The sequence below is a fragment of the Falco naumanni genome, chromosome 11 (assembly GCF_017639655.2).
Source record: "Falco naumanni isolate bFalNau1 chromosome 11, bFalNau1.pat, whole genome shotgun sequence".
NCBI lineage: Eukaryota > Metazoa > Chordata > Aves > Falconiformes > Falconidae > Falco > Falco naumanni.
Window position 1 is genome coordinate 28232214 of NC_054064.1, and position 20643 is coordinate 28252856.

The following is a 20643-nucleotide window of genomic DNA, read 5'->3' on the forward strand; positions in this document are numbered from 1 at the left end:
CATGTATCACTTTGCTACACCTACATTTTGCAAGAACTACTGCTATTAAAACCTAAAGCTAGTAAGTCTTCTCCATTTGTCACCTGAAAATTTTTCGTACCTGCCAAGAGGGCAGCAGTTTTGTCAAAACTGCAAAGGAAGCTTGATTTAAAGATAGGTTTATTCGCCTTTCTTCTGACTTACACTACAAATTGTCCTGATAAAACAGACCTGAAGGCAGTGATCACAGCAAGGTCTCAGTAAATGCATATACAACCACTTCCAGGACAGCAAGCACAAATAACAGGAAATAAACACTTTTCAGTTACACACTTACATACAGAAGCACATGGATTTGATCTTGTGCGCACTATAAGCCAATTACCAGTGCTCCCATTATCTGAGTACGGATTCAAATACACAGAGCAAGTAGTTCCACTGACATTTCTTACCATGGGAGGGAGAGAGAGGAGAAAAAATGCTTAAAGGAGGAGGTTTATCTGAACCTAGCGCTAAGCCAGGCTACTATGAAACCCCACAAACTGTTAGTAGCACTACTGAGGGTGCAGCACCGGGTCAGGAGGGAGCGATGAGGAACAAAGCAGGAGAGGCTGAAACCAGGTTTGCCACCAAGGAAGTGCAAAGAAACATGAATTAAACTCCTGAGGCCACGGTCTTATATTGTCTCAAGTCAAGGGATAAATCCAGGTTAAAATTAAACCACCCCCACTTTTTGTTTTTTTTATTTTTTTTATTTTGGCCAGGTTAGTCTTAACTTAGGTCAGACCAACCTGATGCACTGCACAAACTAACCGACGCTCATGGTGTAAGAACGACTGTGCAGAGACAGAACCTCGGGAAGCAGAAAGATGGGAACGCTCGTGCCAGCGTTAGCGATGTATCGCAGGCGATACCCACGGCGCAATGTTGCCACACACACTAGACGACACAGCCTTGCTGCACAGGAGGAACGTCGGGGAAAAACAGCGCACAGCCTCAGGACATGAGGAGAAAAGACCACCGGTGTTTCATACAGCATGAACCAGAGAAATTGGAAAGTTTATACTTTTTTTTTTTTTTTTTATTAATTACATCCCAAAGACTGACCTGTTTGGCTCTGTGTAAGGGGCTGGCTGCCCACCGCGGCCCGTCCTCACACCCGTGGGGGGCAGCACCGGGGGGGGAGGGGGGGCACGTCTCTGCCCTGCCCGGGGCAGCCCCAACCCACCCCAGCCCCCGCGTTTCCCGCCAGTTTGTGGCTTTTCCCAGCTGCAACTCGCTGAGCAGAAAACAACGGCCCAGGGTGACAGGAACTGACAGAGGTCGCACACCAGCTGGAAAACAGCCGGCGAGGCGCCGGCCTCCAGCCCCCCCTTCCCGCTCAGGCTATTTTAAAGGTAAAGCAGCATTATACCACCTCTGACTGCTGGCAAATATTTATTTTAGAGATGTAACTGCTGTTACCGCCTCCTCCCCGCCGCTCCTGAGGGCCTGCCTGTCACACCGCACCTCAGGGGCACACGACACCGTCCCGCCAACCGCTGCCCGCCGGGCGCCCCCCGGCACCACTGCCAACGCCCGCCCGCGGGGGTCCCGGGGGCCGGTGCACCCCCTGCCGCCGCCCGGGCCTCCGCCCTGCCCGCCGCCGGCCGCCGAGCCCGGGGACGGCCCCGAGGAGAGTTTCGGGGCGCCCGGCGGGGCCGCTGAGGCGAGGCACGGTTCCCGCCCCGCAGCGGGAGCCTGAAGGGACGCCGCCGCGCCGCCCGGCCCCCCTTACCGTTACTTTCGACGGGGGCGGCTGCGCCCCGACGGCGCGCCCAGCGCGGGAGGCTCCCCCTTACCTGAGGCGGAGGAGCGGGAGCGGCAGCGCCGAGCCGAGCCAGTCCCCAGGCCGCTGCTCGCTTGGCGGGAGCCGCCCCCCCGCCGGCACCTGGGGCGGCCCCGGGGGCGGAGCCGCGGCGGGGCAGGGGGGGCGGCGGCCGGTTGGGGCGGCGGGGCCGGAGCGCGGGAGCCTCGGCGGGGCTGGCGGGGGCTCCCGGCCGGGCGCGGCCCCGCTCCGCATGCCGCGGCCGGCGGGAGGCAGCGGGCGGCCCGACACCCCGGGGGCCCCGTCCTGGCGTTTGCCCCCCACCCCGCTCCCCCCCGGGGCCGCGGATCACCTCAGGCGTTCCCGGAGCCCCGGTGGCGGGAATGACGTCGCAGGTGCCGCCCTAACCTGCCGTCCTTGTCGCACTCTCCACACGGTCTGGAATTCACTTCATAGAACTGTTAACTCTGAAGTCTAGTGTCGGCTGTGGCAGCAGCAGGAACTACCGATGGGAGGGCTGAGGGTCGGGTCTGCTGCTGAGAGGACGAAAAACCTGAGGCGGCAGCTGTGACCTGTGATCACAGGCTGAAGATCCTGTGACCTCCTCAGGTGGCTTGCCTGAAGGAGGACTCATGAAGAGGTTCCAGAAGACTCTTTTGGCTTTAAAATCCTACAAACAGACCCCAAGCTCAAAGACAGAGACCTTGTTGTGGCCTGTCCCTTGGTGGGAAACCCAAACAGTTTTCTTTCGGAGGTGATCCCTCAGAGAAAGTGAACGAAATCACGGGTGTTTTAAACGTGTAACCACGGAGGTGCTTCCCAAACAGCCAGCAAAGATGGCAGTGCCTCCCCGATGCCAGCTGTAAACAAGTGCCAAAGCATGACGAAAAGGATCGTGATGGGCCCGGGGAGAGGGTGACTCCTGTGAGGGGAGGTCGGAGCAGGAGCCACCTGAAGGTTTCAGGGTTCCTGCCTCCTCTTCTCGACCAGCTAAGCAGCCCCCAGGGACCACCTCAGGGCTCTAAAACTGGGGGGTGCAGGCACCTCTGCAGCCTGCCGCGGCCCCCGGAGCTCCATTCCCTTCCCACCCAGCCCCATCGTGGTGTGCTGTGCTGTTTGATGTGCAGCACTCTGATGCAGCTCAGACACTGCCCACACAGGAGAGATCGCTCTGGCTCTTTGTAGAAGCTTTTTGCACATCTCATGATCTTCAGTAACCACCTTTGGATTGGCTTGAAGGTCAACCAGCCCTTGGACAAGCTTTAGCTTTGTAACAGTTCAGCCACTTTAAAGGAGTCTGTAAATTGCTTTTATTGCTACATTTTCCCCAGGGCAGTCGACTAGTTAACAATATCATCAAAATGTAGAAACCCAGAGAGCACGGTAGTGCTATATAACTAGCATCTAGCCAAGGTGTGCATTTTAGGAACAATCACAGGAGAGACACAGAGAAGCTTTGAGGAACACCTCACCGCAGATCAGAGATGCCATACAGCTTCTCCATTTTACTCATCATACTCCATTATACTCAAGCCAGAGCTATCTGCCAGGTGGCCCAGGGGACAATTCTACACAGCACTGGAGTGATTTTATAACCTCATCTAGAATGAAAATATTTATTTGCCATCAAGACCCCAACTAAAATTATTGCTATATAAGCCAGGCCCTGATTTAAGCTGTAAGCAAGGTGTCAGCTTTGTGTAGGCAACCTGACATAACTGATAGCATAACAAAACCCTGGACTCATTACAACAGTTATTTTAAAGACAGTCTAGCAAGCTTGACACCTACAAAAGTCTTTGTAGCTCCTTGCAGTGCTCTCATTGCTGTGGGAAATGTGATCCCTGCCTTTTCCAAAACCTGACTTCCACTCTACCCAACATGGTGTCTGTGGTGATGGTAATAACGCATGTCCCTCTGTCTGCTGACTGACACTCAATCTAGCAAACCATTGTGAGCCAACAGCCCTGTAAAGCACCAACATGGAAGGCAAGTGGTCATGGGCAGATACCTATACCTTTGATGCAGAGGACACGTTATGACTTAGGGTCCCTTGAGCATCTGCTCAGTTATCACCTGATTTAACATCCCATGTCTGCAGACACGAGCGCAGAGCCACTGTTCAGCCTACTTCCCAAAGGTTTTTCCAGATTTCATGCCATCCCTGAAATGCTAGTGTTGATGCACAAGCCTTTTCTCAGTCAGGGCTAACCAAAAGAAGAAGGGGTGCACCCAGGCAATTAGGAGACAGGGGAATTTGTAATGATTCTTTCTGTCTATCATTTTGTTTAGCCACATTCCTATAATTTATGGAGTCAATATTATTAGCTCTTCCAGTGTACTTCCCTTCCAGGACTTAGCATTGTACAATCCGGAGTTGCTCACACAACTTTCTGTGACAGAGTTCTGTATTATTTTCATTTATAGATGTGCAAATGAGGAAGCAGAAGAGAACTCCCACAAGTCCATGGAGGTGGAAGGGAAAGCAGATGTTATGCTTTATCTTGTTTTCTGATGTGTGGCTCTATCGCACTCTCTCACAGCAGTTATGCAAGCACATTTATCAAGCACGGCATGCATACTCCACTACGTTTCTAGTTCAAAATACTGCATCCTCACACAGTACAATTGATCTAAGGAAACAATTTTCATCTCTTCAGTTCCCACTTTTCTAAAAACACTATTTTATTGATTATTTATTACTAAAGCAAGAGCAGCACCAAAGCACCTAAATCAAGGGTGCTGGTCTGCTGTGTGCGATGCTGTAAGGAGTAATATTATTGATCATGAGTCTAAGAGAGTCATCGTCTAAGCTAGTAGTAGGCATTGGGCACACACCGACAAAACTGTATCCCAAAGAAGCACAGTTTGCACACAAAGCAGCAGTTTTGGCTTATTACCAGCTGTTGTCCAGGGAAACTAGGTGAAAACACAGCAACTGCAAGGGGGAAACAAAATTCTCCTTATTTGAATAGGTAGCATTCACCCAGGTGCTTCTTCACTTCAGCGTGCAATAAACAGCATGTATGCCCCATGCTGTGTCCCCAAGACGTGTGAGAATTTCATTCTCTTTAACAGGGCTAACGCACCAAAATCCTTACAAATGGGATTTTGAAAACTGTTCATAATATTAGAAATAGCAAAATAAAGTGACAGCCAGATTTGACCGTCCTGCCAATGCATCTTCTTTTATGCACGGCATATTGTGTTGTGTCCTGAAACACACTCAGAAAGCGGGGAGGACATCTGCAGTTCTTATCAATTCATATTTCTGCAGCATATCTACCTACACCATGCTGTGCATGTGCAAAATGGTCCAAAAAAACGAGTGTATACCAACAAATGATCTCTAATGATCTAATTCAGTCCAGACTGTTCTGCCCCTTCAGCCTTGCTGCGGCTCCTCACGTAGCTGCTGTCAGCTTTCACTCCCTTGCCCTGGTTTGGGTGGCAGCAATGGGATCATGCCCTTTTGAGAAGGAGGAAACTCTAGGAAGTCGTCTCCCCTTCATCCCCCACATCATGCCAGGGAGATGGGAAATGGAGAACAAGACACCTGTGCTGGTTGGAGGAAAGCAGACCATGGGAGAAGCTCAGAAATGCTCGATTGTTTTTACAGCATGCACCCACCTGGTGATCCCATGCCTGGGATGTACCCTGCCTGCTGCCCACACCAAGCTTGGTGGGCTGCTCTGCCCCATCCTGGGAGGAGTTCCAGCACAGCATGGCGTGTAACAGCCTCTCTGGGTGTTCTCAGCCAGAACCTGGAATGCCATGAGCACAGGTCAGCCAGTCCCTGCTTCCAGCATAGCTGTGAACAGAGAAGTTTGGGGTATCTTTTTTTTTTTTTTTTTTTTTTGGTCACTAATCAAGGGAACCTACTGTAGATTCAGCCATTACAAAATTGTACATTTTTCACAGCTTGGAGAGGATCACTCAAATCTTGGACCCTGTCCCCAATGCCTGTGACAGGCCAGAGGAACTGGCTGGCACCTGTCAGTGGAGATTCCCGCTCCTTGGGGCAGGCTGAGGTGGTGGCACTGGGCTGGCGCTGCCGGAGTGAATCACCACCTCCCACAGGAGTGGTGCTCCCCACACAATGAGAGGCCTGGGAACTCTGTGCAGCCACTCCTTACGCTAGGCAAACTTTGAAAGGAAAAGCAAACTAAAAGCAGTTTAGTCAAATAAACTGCTTAACAAATTGGCACCTGTATCTTGGAGGAAGAAAGGGGGATTGGATTAGCATGCCTGATAGTTTTGAGACAAAATGACTTTTACCACTTCGACAGACCTTCACGACCGTTTCGGGGCTCCCTCCAGGCAGCAAGCCCCCCTCTCCAGTCAGCCCTAAAGACAACTTCCACAACTGTCTGGAAGTGGGGTGCAGTCTTCTAGATAAACTTCAACCTTTGGCTTTGCTTTGTTTGAGATGTGCGTGGACTTGCAGTGAAGTTCTCCTTTTTATCCTGTGCCCTGAACAGAGTTCTGCTTGGTGTCATTCCACCTTTATTGCTTCCTGAACCTCCATCCTCAGGTCTCAAGTTTTGATCCACCTATAGCCATGCTTGTCGAGGAACAGCCCTGGAGTGGTTCTCCTGGTTGGGCAAACCCAATCAGGCATAATACTGGGTCAGTTGCAGATAAATATCACAGCATAATGCAAATGCAAATGCCTCTCCTCTTGCCAAAAGTTAAGGAAAGTTTCATCACCTCCGTGGATATACGACCTTGCATTCATACGGGTTTAATAATACCTCACTTCAGAGGTATTTGTTACACAAGCTGTAAGTGAAGGCAATGAATGAAGCTCACTAGCAGTTTGACACAGGCTAGATACGATGGCAGGCAAACAGCCGTGGGGACAAAAGCGCATTTGAAGTAAATGACTACTAAACTCAGCATGCCAGGATGATGGGCGGGCCACCCTGGCCACGCTGGCGTTCTTGGTTGTTGCACTTTTGTTCCCTGCTGCTAAGCACGGCAAAGGAAAGGTTTCCCGTGTCTCTAGCTGACACTTCCTTAAAGCTTGCTCAGCCCCAGGTGCACAAAGCAACCTCTGCTCCCAGGCTGCCAGATGGCTAGCTGCAATCCAGTCACTCTTTAATTAACTTTGGGGGTTTTTTTTCCCTCTGTGGGTTGTGTCTAGGAGAAAGAGCGCTGACAGCATGTTTGTTTACATGAGGTTGATTCGGCCTGGCAGCTCCCCGGGTCTATACTAAGAAATCTGAAGTGTCTTTGGGTTTTGTTATCACCACAAGTGGAGCAGAAGCTAAGTATCCAAAAAGATTGCATCCAAAGAAGTTATGTAAGTATGCAGGTTTACTGCAAGTCATATGCAGATGGGCAACACACAGAACAAACTGATGGGGGCAAACTAATCTGAGGCCTTGGTTACTGTGCACAGTTGAGCTGCTGCGGTGTATAATTAACTTTAAATGCAACTACAACACACACTGACCTGTAAGCAGCAATTCTAAACCCAGTGGAGCTGCTTGTGTGCATAAAGTTACACAACACAGACAAAGCAACCATTGGATGGAAGGTTCAAGATGTATCTCTCTGCGCAGAGGAAAATGCCAGCCTGCAGTATCACCTAATCTAGATTAAAAAGGAGAAGAGCGTAAAAGATTCTGCATTAGCAACTAAAATGCCCAGGTGTAAAACTAACTGGTAGAAAAATATTTAAGTAACAGATCAAAAGTAAGTTTAGCCTGCAATCCAGAGAGGTGAAACAGCTTTCACACTTGTTAACTAGCTGCCCCTGGCAATCAAGCTGTGGCAGCATTTATGTCGTACTCTATCGAGACCCCAGCTAAATGCCAAGCAGGCTAGCAGGTGCCAAGCTCCATCTTGCTGCAGAGGACAAAAGCATAATCTAGAAAAAAGCAAGTAGAAGGGAGGGTGGGGAAGCTGTACCAGCTCACCATGTCTGAATATAGAGGGTAGGAAGAATTAAAGAGAAAGGAGGAAGGCAGATAACAAAGTAAAAAGGATCACGGAGTATTTTTTTCCTTTGGAAGTAGCAAGTCTGGAAGGCATAAAGTGCTGAAGGAAAGGAGATGCATGATAGAAGAGGTGAGGGAGAGTAAATTTTTGATGATGGTCTTAAATGCAAAGGATGACGCGCATTGCCCACATCCGTCACTGAAGGGAGATGTCTGTAGATGAAGAACTTTTAAAAAATTACTTTGAGGCTATGTTGCTTCTGACATCAGAGTGTTTTGCAAAGAAAGGGACAAACAACGTACATCTTACAGGCTGTAATTTCACTGCAAAGACAAAGGCAGAGCTGCTGCAAAAGCGTGCCTGGGAAGTCACAGAGGTGCACCCTGCTATTTGGCATATTATTTTTTTTAATTATTTGTTGAATCATATCCCAAATGAACAAGCAGAGCCCTCCCCCTGGTGGCAAGTAAAAAAGAGACATAGCAATGATTTTCTATAGTCATGTCAATCTGAGGTTATAAATGAAATAAGAAGCATCAGACAGGACCTAATTTTTATTAAGTCAAGTGATACAGCTGGGGAAAAAAAAGACAATTTTGCAAAACACAAATCCTTTTTCAGGACTTACACAGAATTATTTCCTTTGAAGGCTGATACAACTTGAGAATAGTCGCCGAGTTCAATTTCATTGTTAATTTTGCAAGAGAAGCAGAGGATAAAACCTGTAGATAACACTTAGTAGCTGAGCAGGGTAATAGTAATGTGCAATAATTCCATTATTTCCACTGAGTCCTTGTCTTTTAGTGCCCAACTGAGTTTTGGTGTCAAAAATCCCGTAAAGGCAGACTGGTCTGGAAAGTAAAATTTATAATGCTATTGAACAGTAAAACCAGACTCAGTAGACAAGTTGGGTTTATTGCACACAACAATTTTCCCTACCTGATGTCCTCAGATAGCTCCTCAAAAATTATCTGTAGAAAATGATCTCTGTGTTGGTTATGGGAAGTTATGGCAAGTGCCTTTGGACAGGATTTTTTTCCTTTAAATGACTAGTTTGGTGGACAAGGGGAGAGCAGTAGGTGATGTTTGTTTTGGCTTTACTAAGGCTTTCAACACTATCTCCCATAGCATCCTCATAGACAAACTGATGAAATACAACTTAAATAAATGGGCAGTGAGGTGGACGGAAAACTGACAGAACTGCTGGGCTGAAAAGGGCTCATCACTAGTGGAGAACCCTTGGGGTTGATAATTCAACATCTTCATTAACAGCCTGGATGAACGGACAAGACTCCACCCTCAGCAAACTGGCAGATGATACAAAACTGGGGAGAGTAGATTATAACCAGACAGCTGTCCTGCCATTCAGAAGGACCTCAACAGGCTGGAGAAATGGGGAGAGAGGGTTGTCAGGAAGTTCAGGAAAGGGAAATGCAGAGTCTTTCACCTGGGGAGGAATAACCTGTGCACCCGTACAGGCTGGTGGCTGACAGTCTGGAAAGCAGCTTTGCAGAGGACAGTGTTGGGAGTTTGTGGAGAACAAGTTGACCATGAACCAGCAATGCGCCCTTGTGGCAAAGGCGGCAAACAGCTCCCTGGGCTGCATTAGGAAATTGGGCTGCGTTTCCAGCAGGTCACAAGAGGTGATTTTTTTCCTCCTCTATTTTTCTTTTCAGTTCCAGTAGATAAACACTAGGTATTACCCTGCCCTCAACTGTATAGGTAGTATAAAAATGGCTGAATTTTAATTACATGGAAAACCAGCTGTTGTCTTTTAATTATAAAAAGGAGAAAAACCTTCTTCAGCTGTGACATTCAATATTAATAACCACTGCAACATAAACAAAAATATATTCCCCCCATCCTTAAGAATGGGAAGCTATGCCCTTTACCAAAAAACACTGTCTGCATGCTTATGTTTAAAAAGGTTTAATTTTTCACCCTGGTACAAAAATACAGTACAATGTGATGGCAAGGCATTCGCCAAAAAACATTCAAAGAATACAAGGGGAGTCCCCGTAAAGCTTCAACATAACCCACCCTCACTTGATAAAACAATCAAAAGGTGAGTGCGTAAGGAAAAAGTTAAATTGCTGCCCAAAGGCAAATGAAGATGAATCACACACAGTTTTACACAAAAATATGTTTGCAGAGCTAATAATTTCACATGCTACTTGGACATTCATGAAATTTATTCTACTTGGCTTAGTGACTGAATTCATGGTTTGGGATGTCTAGAAAACACCTGGCCCAGGAACATGCCCCATTCATAGGAATCCCCAGTAAAAACAATGGGATCACATAATACTAGTGAGAAAAGAGGAATCCAACCCTGATTAAGCATCAAAATGTTGGCTACTTCTAGTTATTCCAATCACACTGTTTGTCCTCAAATGTTTTGCCCTACACACCTCCCTTTTAACACCAAATATTAGTGGTTGCTCAAACACACAGTGTGATGTGTTTTCACATTACCTAGTTGCAAATAACCATCACAGTACACACTGCCAGGCAGAGGAGGAGATAACACTAACTGATGCATGTGTGCGAACTCCAAACAGGGTTTAACCTAACATTGTTGACAGGACAATTATGTCCCCTCAGTGCATCTACATTCTCGGTCTGTTTAATCATTTCCTTTTAGAGTTTTGAAGTCATGGAAAAGCATCATTCAGTGTATTCATTATAGTTCGTCTCCCAGGTGCTTTTGTTTGAAAGCATCACCCGTTAGCTTCTCCTGGGCCTCCTTCATCCCTTGGACAACTGAAAGATTAGACAGAGAGATATCAAATATTAATCTTAAGATGAAAACATCAAGATGAACTGGTGATGTAAGTGTTTTAAAACAATACAGTTACAGCATGTAGATCAACAAATTAACCTGTGGGGAAAAGAAACCAGTCCTGTACCCTTTTCCCAACTATCTGTAGCTGGATCATGCAAATTGCATGATTTTCCATGCCACAGCTGGAGACAAAGTTTAGGTCCTATAGACATTATAGTAGGTATTGAGGTGAATCATGATTCTGAATATGACTCCTCAAGGCATAAAAGAACCTCTCACTCACATTGTATCTAACAGGTCTCAGTTATGCTGTAAAGTATCAGAGTTTCATCTCACTAAAAATGCACTTCAAACTACTTTGCGTGTACCTTGATCAGCATTGGTATAGAAATACTTGTAGCTGGGGTTTCCCTTCTCATTTATGATTTCTGGGTGGACTTTTCCACTGGGGTCTACAAAACAAGAAAACAAATAGGATATTTAGGTGGCAACAACAGCAACACAGCCCTGTGAGTGAATACAACAGCTGTGGATCCCTTACCCATGAAAAGGATTCTGGGAATGTAACCTCCATCAGGACTAAAGGCTTCATCCTTTGGCTCTTCATCATCCTACCAAAGCAAGGCAGAAGAGAGGGGACATACTAGCAAGATATCACAGCACTCATTTTAAAGAAACAAGCTATTGCCTTTAGATTCCATTTACCCTGAGCAATTTACATCTTGAAGAGATGCTAGGTAATTGCAGCATCTTCCCCTCTCAAAGGAAAGAAAATTATTTTTACCTAAGCAAGCATCATTTGTGAAAATAACACTATTTTTTTCTGTTCTGTCGATTTGCATTAAATGCTCCACTTTGGTGTAGGAATGTCTGATACGTCATGAGAGCATGAATATAAATTCCTTTATTGTGGCAACAGAATGACACAAGGTACAAACTGTTAAAGAGACAATGGCAAAGAGCCAGGTTTATAAACACAATTAAAATAAACAGACTAAAGAAAATTCTTTTTAAAACAATCAGCTATATCAACCAATCCTGACTGCCTATGCAGGAATGCAAGATTTAGGATGTACACAAAACAGGATGCAACCAGTTAAGTAAGACTCCAAATGTTTAATGGCTAGGCAGTAACATAGATACAAATCACAGGGCAGCCTACCTCCAGGTTGACCATAATGAAATTATGGGCAAGTTCAGAGATCTCCTTGGATTCAGCAAACTTCGGCTTTAAAGCTAAATAGGGGGGCGGGGAGAAAAAAAAAGAGGTGTGTAAAGACAGTGGAAAAGATTTCAGGTTTTCAGGTCAGCATCAAAATCTCAACTTCTTTCCTCCCTCTGGAGAGCTGGTACTTTTTGATAAGCAGTGAGTAAATGGAATATATGTACCAAACTGTTCAAGCCAAGCTCGGAACAGAAAAGAACTGAAGCAACCCTTGCTGGGCAGCCATGATGAAGCCTGGCCAAGGCGCATGCAGTCACATTTGAACAGAAGCAAAAAGCTTGCTGCAAACCACTGTTCTCACCCAAGTAACTCATCCTTGCAGCTTAACCCTTACCCCAGCTTGTTTGTTTGCGATACTGAAAGAGACAAAGCCTCACCTTCAAAGAACCACCAGCTGAAAGGCAATTTACACTAATTCTCAAAGACCATTCATTCTGTTCCATGTTTTATAGCCAAGCATCACAGCTGTTATTTTGCCATCATTTAGGCATGGCTGGCTTTTGGCATGGTTACATGATTTGTATACAAAAGTTCATTAGAAATTTCAGCAAGCTCTAGTATTAAATACACTTACCTTTGCAAGCTCCACACCAAGACTTGTGGATGATAACCATAAGAGGCAAACCACTAAAAAGAGAAAGAAAATTGTCAAAGAAAGCTTACACTTCAGTCTCTAAACCTAGTTCTATCACATGTACGTTTTAACAGTCAAAACTTCTACAAAGGCTAAATGCAACAGCAAATGAGAGATGTAAAGAGATTCTGCTGTGTTCTAAGGTTGTCTTGCAAAAAGTTTTCCCAATCTTAAAATATGTATAATAATAATTTATTATAACTGTTTGTGTAGAAGATACTTTCTCTTTGGAAGATTTGCTCTCACTAGTTTAGATTTTACGCAACCGGTCATGTGCTTTTTTACTGGAAATGCTTAGAGACACCAGCTGCTTGAGAGATCTCAGGATGGATTTTTGTGGCTGCTACAGGCAATCCAGTGAATGACAACCATGTAACTGCCCCTCTCCCCATTACAGTCTGTATGCATCGGTCACCTCCTGTGATAAGACTCTCTACTGAGCAATAATCGAACACAGTACCCTAGCAAACCCTCTGGCTGCCCAGCTAGCTTCCTACATGTTGGTATGCTTGTACAGATCTGTGACAAATGGGACAAGTGCCAGGATGAAGAAGGAGCAGGGGGCCTGCGTGGAACTGCAGCCTAAATAAATGCAAAAGGACCAAATTTATTTTTTATTATTCTCTCTCTCTTCCCAAATAATTCACTTGACCTTTACTACCTATGTTACCCAAAGGTTGTTTCCATTGCCCTGATTTGTTTCATTTAACTCTGTTCTTCAAAAATCCCTTTAGCATTTCACCTTCTGACAAAGTCAAGCTTACCAGGTTCAGTAGCTCGACGTCCCTTTATAATCTATTCAGGCTGCACTATGCAACAAGACAAAGGGGCCTTGAAGACACTATAAATTTCATGTATTTCCTGTTGTTAGTGCTGCTGATGCAATTAATCCACCACTTCACTGCTCCTGACTTTTCCACCAATTTCACCTTTCTAACAAGAAAAGTGATACAACTACGGGTGAGTTTTGTTGCTATTGAGCAAACCCAGGTAGTACAATGCTTACCTCCACACTTCCCTCACCCCAAACTCCTTACTAACACTTTCATTGTTTCTACCATCCAGCAGCTGAACTGGTGAATGCTGACTAAGGCAATAAACTAAGAAAAAGCAATCAGGAATCTCATCCCTTTTCTCTTCCTAATAAATAATATCCAAGGGAAGCTGGTAATAATGCTATAGCTTCCAGAACAGAAAGAACAGCCTCCAACCAGGTGAAGGAAAGGAAGGAACCCAGAGAGAACATACTATATGGATACTTTTTTCAGGATATGCCAAGCAAAGCAAACCGTAAACTTTCTGCTATTGTATAAAGTGTTACCATACTAGTGGTTAAAGTACAATTCTCACACACAGAAATTACAAACGCCTACGCACACAGCAGCAACTAAATCAATTACTAGCAGAACTGATGTACAGAGTTTTTCTTTAACTGTAGATAGATATGAAAGGAAATATCTCCGTAGCAGCATTCAGTTATGGCCTTCAGAACCAGGAAAGGGTGGAGAGGAAGCCATTAACACATACAGTAGTTCTTAACCACTATCATCTTTACATAGGATTCTGTTTGCAGTGAGGAGGAGGAATACACATTTCCCTAGCAAAGCTTGTATTGCATCAGTGTCCTCTCCCTGATGATGAAAACACACTTTTTTTATATAGTTTCCATATGGTCCAACATGATTTTGCCTCTTTCTTGAGGAGAGGCTGATTTAAGGCTGGAAAATACATTGTTCCTATCATGAAGGATCAGTGTTTCAGTCAGAAAAGTTCACCTGTCTGGTAATGGATACTGCAATACAATTTTTTTTAAAGTTAAGATAAATTTTCAAAGCAGGTTTTAAATGGAAGCACTCAGAGACTTGAAATACCAACTCTTAGGGAGAACTCACAGAAGTTTAAGATACTGAATGTGTTTTCTCAGCTTTATTCTCTTCACTTTGACTGGCAAAGGAAACTTACTTACATCAAAACATTTTTGTAGTAATTTCTCAGTTCTGCAATGCGTAAGTCCACCTAGCAGCTGGTATGTCAGATGAACAGCCACCGTAACTGAAGTAACCCTTCCTGCCCCACTTTACCCGGGGGGCACGACACATACAAAAAGCCACCATTTAGTAAAATGAGGGATGAAGAACCCACCAGAAAGTGAAAAGTTTATGTAAGATATACATGGGGTATAGCAAAGACTGAAATTCTTTGAAACTAAGCGCAAAACTAAGTTACCCTTCACAGCTGGTACAAACTTATGGGAGAGTTCCACCCAGAACAGACACTGTCATTTTAGCTCATTTTTCCTATGAGAACACTCATTCTTATACAATCGGTGGCTTTAAAGGTGTTTAATGATGAACTTGTAGAGAAAAGACATAGCAAATTATCTCAATAAAATAGTCCTGCAGGTAAGTTAAGACTTTACTCCATTTAAGGCACACACTTTATTATTAAACTTGAAACAGAGAAACTTAAGTTTGCTAAGCCAGCACCCTTCTTAGTACAGAGTTTGCAAATCTATCTCTTGGCTTCAGTTTGAGTTCTTGAAATGGTTGCATCCCAAAAATACAGCCTGTTCCAGTTCTGGACTTGAAGTCTCTTCTGCAGTTTGACATTATCTGGAGACAGCCTTGGAAAAAATCTTCTTGTTCGAGACATACACATGCCTTTTCCCTGCAGTCACCACCCTCTGGGCTTTCATGTTCAGACACCATTTGATTACTGGGAATTATGCCTCCATAGGAGGCTTGACTTGCTTGGGGATGCAACAGCAGCCTACTCCTTTCTGAAAGATGCAAGTGGGCAGAACGTTGGGGTGGGGAAACAGCATCGCTACAGGCCCTCTTAGCACTGCAGCTCGCTCAGCTGCTGCAGGGACACGGCATCCATCTTCCCAGAGCTGCTGCTGCCACATGGTCCGACAGGCAGGATGCCGGATGTCCATGCTGTGGCTGGAAGGGATGTCCTTGCTGGTGCAAGTACTTTGGTAGCAGACCAGGGCCACTGCTGTGCGTGGCACAGGTGACAGCTCACTGGATGCTGCGGCTCAGGTACTGCAGGAACATGCTGGCCAGCTGGGGCAAGTTTTCGTCGCTGGGCTGCATCTTGGTGTAGCTGATGAACTGCCTCCGCAGGCGGCTCAGCTCGGCCACGCTCACCGGCCGGCTCAGCACCAGCCCCTCGGTGACGCCGGGGACCCGGATCACCTCCCCGGGCTGCGCCCCGCTCCGCTGGGCGGCCACGACGGCGGCCAGCACCTCCTGGGTGGCTCGGTCGAGCTGGTGGAGGAAGCCGCTGGACTGGAGGGGCTGCGGGCGGGTGGCGCGGTGCGGCGGCGGCGGGGCGCTCTCGAACAGGGCGGCGCGGATGTCGGCCAGCGGCAGCGGCTCCTCCCCGTGCACCGTGAAGAGCGGCCGGTCCCAGCGGTTGCGCGGGTCGGGGGCCTCGAAGGGCGGCTGGCCGTGCCCGCCCGGGCCGCCGGCGCAGTGCAGCAGGCAGCGCGCCGTGCCCGCCTGCCGCGCCGCGCAGTACAGCTCGTAGCGGATGCTCCGCAGCTCGTTGCCCGCGTCGACGATCACCACGTCCCGCCGGCTCAGCCGCCGCTCTACCTCGGCCCGCAGCGCCGCCCGGCCGCCCTCCGCCTCGGCCACGACGTGCGCCGGCCGCTCCGGGCCGCCCAGCGCCGCCTGCAGCTCCGCGGCCCGCCGGCTCTTGCCGCTGCCCGGCCGCCCGCACAGCACCACCAGCGGCATCCTCCGGCCCGCCGCCGCCCTGACCCGGATGGGGACGGCGACTGCTTCCGCTCGGGTCACACAGACACACACACAGACACACACACACCCGCGGTCGCCGGGCAACCGCGGCCTGCGCCGGAGCCGCCGCGGGGCCGCGGGCTGGCGTGGGGAGCCCCTCGGTGATGCCAGAAAATACAGTGAAAAACCTAAAACTGTGCAGGCAGGAGCTGCACCGATAACGGGAACCATCAGCAGGCAGGAGCCGTGCTGCGAGAGATGGTCTGGGGCTCGGCCCACTGCCCTCCAAAAGGGACAATTAGCACAGATGCAGATGCGCTCCACAGGAAGGTAAATCAGTAGCCTTCTGACTAGGACGTGCTAATTGCTAAAAGAAATACTACCGAAGTGATGAGATTCAAGGGCACTAGGATAAAATAATTGTGGTAATGGGAGATCACGACCTCCTACTCAAATAGCTCCCCCCCTCCCGAGAGTGAATCTCCCGCTCCGGGAGCATGCGCGTCGTCGGATCCCCACCGGGAACAGATGAACGAGGTGTCTCCAGCATCTCCCACACACCCAGGCTGTACAGAACAGAAACCTACATCTTAAGACTTCCCAGACCACCAGCTCTGATGCATCTCACTTGATGCAGAGCCGCTCGTTTTGTGTAATTTTTCATCTCCTGACCTCAGGTCAGACTTCGAACCAAAATTCACTTTAGGTTTAGCTTTCCTTCACTCCCGGCGGTTTCTCCTAATCCTTCAACTCAGTAATGCTCCAGTGAGTGCTGCCGAGCTCACAGCATGGAGCAGGTCTGTGCTTCCCGCAGGGAAAGGAGCGGGCACACGTGATGCCCAGCCTTGCTGCAGCGCCTTTCTGAGCAGAAGCACTCATCCTTGCCTAACCCCAGAGCTCGCCACCTAAAATACCCAGTTATGAAAACCTGGAAGACTTCTGAACTGTACCATCTGGGTTCATTCAGTGTCTACACCAGAGCACAGAACTCGCCAGATGGATCAGTCTGAGAGCAGAATTCAAACAGCAAACCTGGAAGGCATAATGAATTTCCACTCATGTCTGCATTGTCAGATCTAGGTTATAAATTTAAAAGTACAAGTAGAACTTACAAGCATATAATTTTCCTTCTGACATTTTAACAAGAAACAGAAGAAATTCTGAGGAAATAAATGTGTCCAAATGTAGTTTTTTCACCTTTTCATCGAGACAGCATTCTTAACCCAGAAAAGGTTCTACTAAACAACTTAGCAGTCCCCCAGAGTTTGAAACTTTGACACTTTTTCTGCAGAGGGTAACAAAATAACTCTCATCTCACACTGAGGCGGCATCTGAATTTTGATGGCACATTGAATTTTACCAAAGGTATTAGCACTGAGCTCAAGGGGATCAAGTACTCCTTAAACATGCATTTGTGGGTTTGAGAACGACATCTTTCTTTGCTGTGATAAATATTATTTTCTTCTCGTTTCAAAGACATGCTAGGACTTCAGTCATTTAATTAGACTGCAGTGGTGCCTCAGCAAAGTTAACAAAACACTGTTTTCTCTCCGATAAGCGACAGGGATCAACAGTCTCCTAAACCACCTTCATGTTTGTTAATAATTACTATTTTCTGTGGTGAAATTTAGGATTGATGCAGTTTTTGTGAACGTTTTTAAAGACGCTTTTCTGTATTTATAACTGGCTAACATACCTGGCTGCTGCCTCTTTCTTCCCATCTTCTAGCGTTCGCCAATGAATATGATCTCCAAAACCTGCCAGAGAGAAGGGTTTATAAATGCTGTGTATTTTAACATGTCATTAACAGATGAGAACGGTCCAACCCTTAAGAATATTTTCAACTCATTTTATGTTCTTTTTTTAAAGCCAACTATAATCCCCAGTCCTGGAAAGACTTCTGCAAATACTTACAACCTACAGAGTCTTATGAGGAATCCCACTGAAATTAATTAACAAAAACATACCACAATCATGAATATTTTACATATATGGTAATGACACCAAAATCCCCCAAGCAGAGATTAAAATTGATGGGCCTTCTGATTATTCCCTATTCTTTTTTAATCTGTGAACATTTACCAACAGATTAATGACCAACATGTCGGCATTTGGCTTCCTAAATCCCACTGTATGTGAACTGAAGTGAAACTTAGAAATTCCTAGGCCAACAAATGATCATTAATTGCTCTACAACTATGATGCTAAGTATTACTGCTGATGATAATAACATCAAAGAGTGAGAAAGAATGCCACTACAGATTTCTGAATGTTACAGTGACTGAACAACAGAGGCAATATTTTATCTCACATCCAGACAAGTCTTGTTATGTCAGTTGCGAGCATAGGTTTATCAGCTGCAAAGCAGGGGCTGCCGGGTTTTTTAACCCTGTGGCCAACACAGCACATGGCCGAAAGCCACACGGAGAGCCGAGACAAAGGGGATCCAGGAACTGTTTGTAGGGGAGCACCCCTGGAAGAGCTCCTCAGAGGTCTCATGGCTCCAGTAACGCCAGGATGACCAAACAGCAGACTCAGCTTGCCCCTTCCCATCACTGAGGGTTTGAATTAGTCAGCAACCCCCAGTACCCAGGGTACTGAGGGGGGCAGATGTTGGGGGCTACACGGGGGTCAGGAGCCACAGATTTCCGACTGCTGACACAGGAGAAAGTGGACACTGTCCCCAGCAGACAGCTATGGCAAAGCAGCCAGAGAAAGCCAAAAAACATGGTCAGCAAAACCTTGTGGCATCTTAGATCAGCATCTGAGAGGTTTGAACAGCTGGCACAGTATTTTTATTACCTTATCTTCCCTCCTGATACTAACAACTGTGAACACAGACGATGCAACACATCAAATACTTAGTTGTGCTAGCGGTAAGATGGGAATGCCCCATCCATGTGCAATCTCACACACGTACCCGCTGCAGAGGCAGCGTCAGACAGGGCTGTGTATGTACTGGCTGCATGTAGCAGAGCAAAAAAACAGTTGGGTTAGCACAGACCACGTTTACTCAGAATTATTGACAGGTCAGCTATTCTATTCGAAGCCCAACATGTTGAAACAGCTGTTCTAGCCAGGAAACACCTTCTGAAAGCTTGTTTTCAAACTGAAACCCACTTCGTGACAAGCTTCGGTTTTAAAAGCTTTACAGGATGCATTACGGAGTGTTTCCTTTGAATGAAAGTCATCTGAGGAACTAACTGTAAGACAAAAGGGGGGTGACAGAGGTCCCCACCACGAAGCTTTGCTGTCATTGCCCGCACGGCGTTACCACCAGCCTTGCAGGGAGATGTCTCCCTAAGGCAGGCTACAGCCGCCCCCGGGGCCGGACCAGGCTGCCAGGCACGGCATCACCCGGGGAGGCCCGGGCCAGCCCGGGAGAGCCGGGGAGCGGCGCTGAGGGAGCGGGAGGCCGAGGCGGGCGGGAAGGGGAGCGGGAAGCGCCATCCGCCGCCTGCCCGGGCTGCCCGGGCCCCGCAGCACCTGCCGGGCGGGGGGGCACCGAAGCGCTCGCCCTCCCCCCCGGGCCTTCGCCACGTAAAGGCGGGGTCCCTCGCAAGGGGAACTCTCGGGGTTCGGCCGGGACGGCAAAGGCTGCTCACAGCCCCCTCGTCTTTACAGTCAGACGCAGCCGGCGGCCCCCCGAGCCGCGGCGGCAGGGCCCGGTCCCCCGCCCCGCGCCCCCCCGGCCCCACCGCGGCGGTGACCGAAGCCGAGAGAAGAAGCCCGAGGAAACGCTTTCCTGACCCTTTCCGAGCCCCTCGGCGGCGCAGGCGGCGCGGCCCGCCAGCACCAGGCACAGGCAGAAGACGGAGGCTGCCGCGGGCTGAGCCTTCATGGTGTCGGCGCGGGCAGCGGCGGCGCCCCGGCTGCGGCCCCCAAACCTCCGAGACGGGACCGGACCCGCTCCGGTGAGCTTTTTTTTTTTTTTTTTTTTCTTTCTTTCTTTTTCTTTTCCTTCTTTTTTTTTTTTTAAAGCCCAGGAAGTGATGTGCGGCGGATGTGGGCGGTGCGCCGCCCTCGCCGCTCGGGTGCCGGGGGAGGGAGCGGGCTGCGGGGCCGCCCCGTGCCCCGCCGCGGGCCCCGCTCGTTCCCTCCCGGCCAGCGGAGCTCAGTCACGGCGGGCCCCGGCACCCTGCGTACAGAGTCAGGGGTTACCCCGCCGGGAGCAGTGGGTTCCGGGCTTATTTTCTCCTCCCAAATAAATCCCTTTCGTCCTGCTACCCTCAAGAGTTGCCCAGTGTGGGAGAGGAGGATAGAGAATGTCTGAAGAGAGATGTGTGAGAGGAGTACGGAGAGTGTCTGACCATTACTGATGGGAGATAAGAGAGAGGAGGATAGAGAATGTCTGAAGAGAGATACGAGAGGAGGATGGATCTCTGACCTGGAGGAGATGAGAGAACAGCTTGGGTATTGTGAAGGAGAGTAACATAAACATGGTTATCTAGTAGCAAATAGGTGTCTGCATGCTTGTAGTGATATGTAACTATGTAACTTCATGAATGGCTTCTGCCCTGA

At 47.9% G+C, this 20643-nt stretch overlaps 3 protein-coding genes across 5 annotated transcripts in view; all 3 read right to left on the bottom strand.

Annotated features, from left to right (window-relative positions):
• The window catches only part of RAB3B (RAB3B, member RAS oncogene family), a 57805-nt gene extending 55874 nt beyond the window's left edge, over positions 1-1931 (bottom strand). Inside the window, exon 1 of one of the 3 annotated variants that reach the window (XM_040610164.1) lies at positions 1821-1931. The gene's annotated coding sequence lies outside the window, so the exon portion shown is untranslated. Of the gene's footprint in view, positions 1-1756 lie in introns of all 3 variants that reach the window. The other 2 variants (XM_040610163.1, XM_040610165.1) reach the window with 2 other exon arrangements.
• A 6342-nt stretch (positions 1932-8273) lies between these two features.
• Positions 8274-20066, bottom strand: TXNDC12 (thioredoxin domain containing 12). The gene is made up of 7 exons (XM_040610583.1): positions 19873-20066; positions 17819-17879; positions 12317-12369; positions 11680-11753; positions 11059-11128; positions 10886-10969; positions 8274-10495 (listed from the first exon to the last, which is right to left on the bottom strand). The coding sequence occupies exons 1-7, from the start codon at positions 19961-19963 to the stop codon at positions 10416-10418; spliced, it is 513 nt and encodes a 170-aa protein (XP_040466517.1). The 5' UTR covers positions 19964-20066; the 3' UTR covers positions 8274-10415.
• KTI12 (KTI12 chromatin associated homolog) lies at positions 14704-17812 on the bottom strand. Its single transcript, XM_040610582.1, has one exon. The coding sequence runs from the start codon at positions 16351-16353 to the stop codon at positions 15400-15402; it is 954 nt and encodes a 317-aa protein (XP_040466516.1). The 5' UTR covers positions 16354-17812; the 3' UTR covers positions 14704-15399.
• Positions 20067-20643: the final 577 nt, after the last annotated feature.

Excerpts from the sequence above, each read along its gene's own strand:
- KTI12 (XM_040610582.1), bottom strand. The coding sequence starts at position 16,353 with ATGGTTCCCGTTATCGGTGCAGCTCCTGCCTGCACAGTTTTAGGTTTT.
- TXNDC12 (XM_040610583.1), bottom strand. The coding sequence starts at position 19,963 with ATGAAGGCTCAGCCCGCGGCAGCCTCCGTCTTCTGCCTGTGCCTGGTG. Across the intron at positions 11,129-11,679 it reads TCATTATGGTCAACCTGGAG|GATGATGAAGAGCCAAAGGA; the intron begins GTAGGCTGCCCT and ends TTGCTTTGGTAG. Across the intron at positions 10,970-11,058 it reads TCCCAGAATCCTTTTCATGG|ACCCCAGTGGAAAAGTCCAC; the intron begins GTAAGGGATCCA and ends CTTGTTTTGTAG.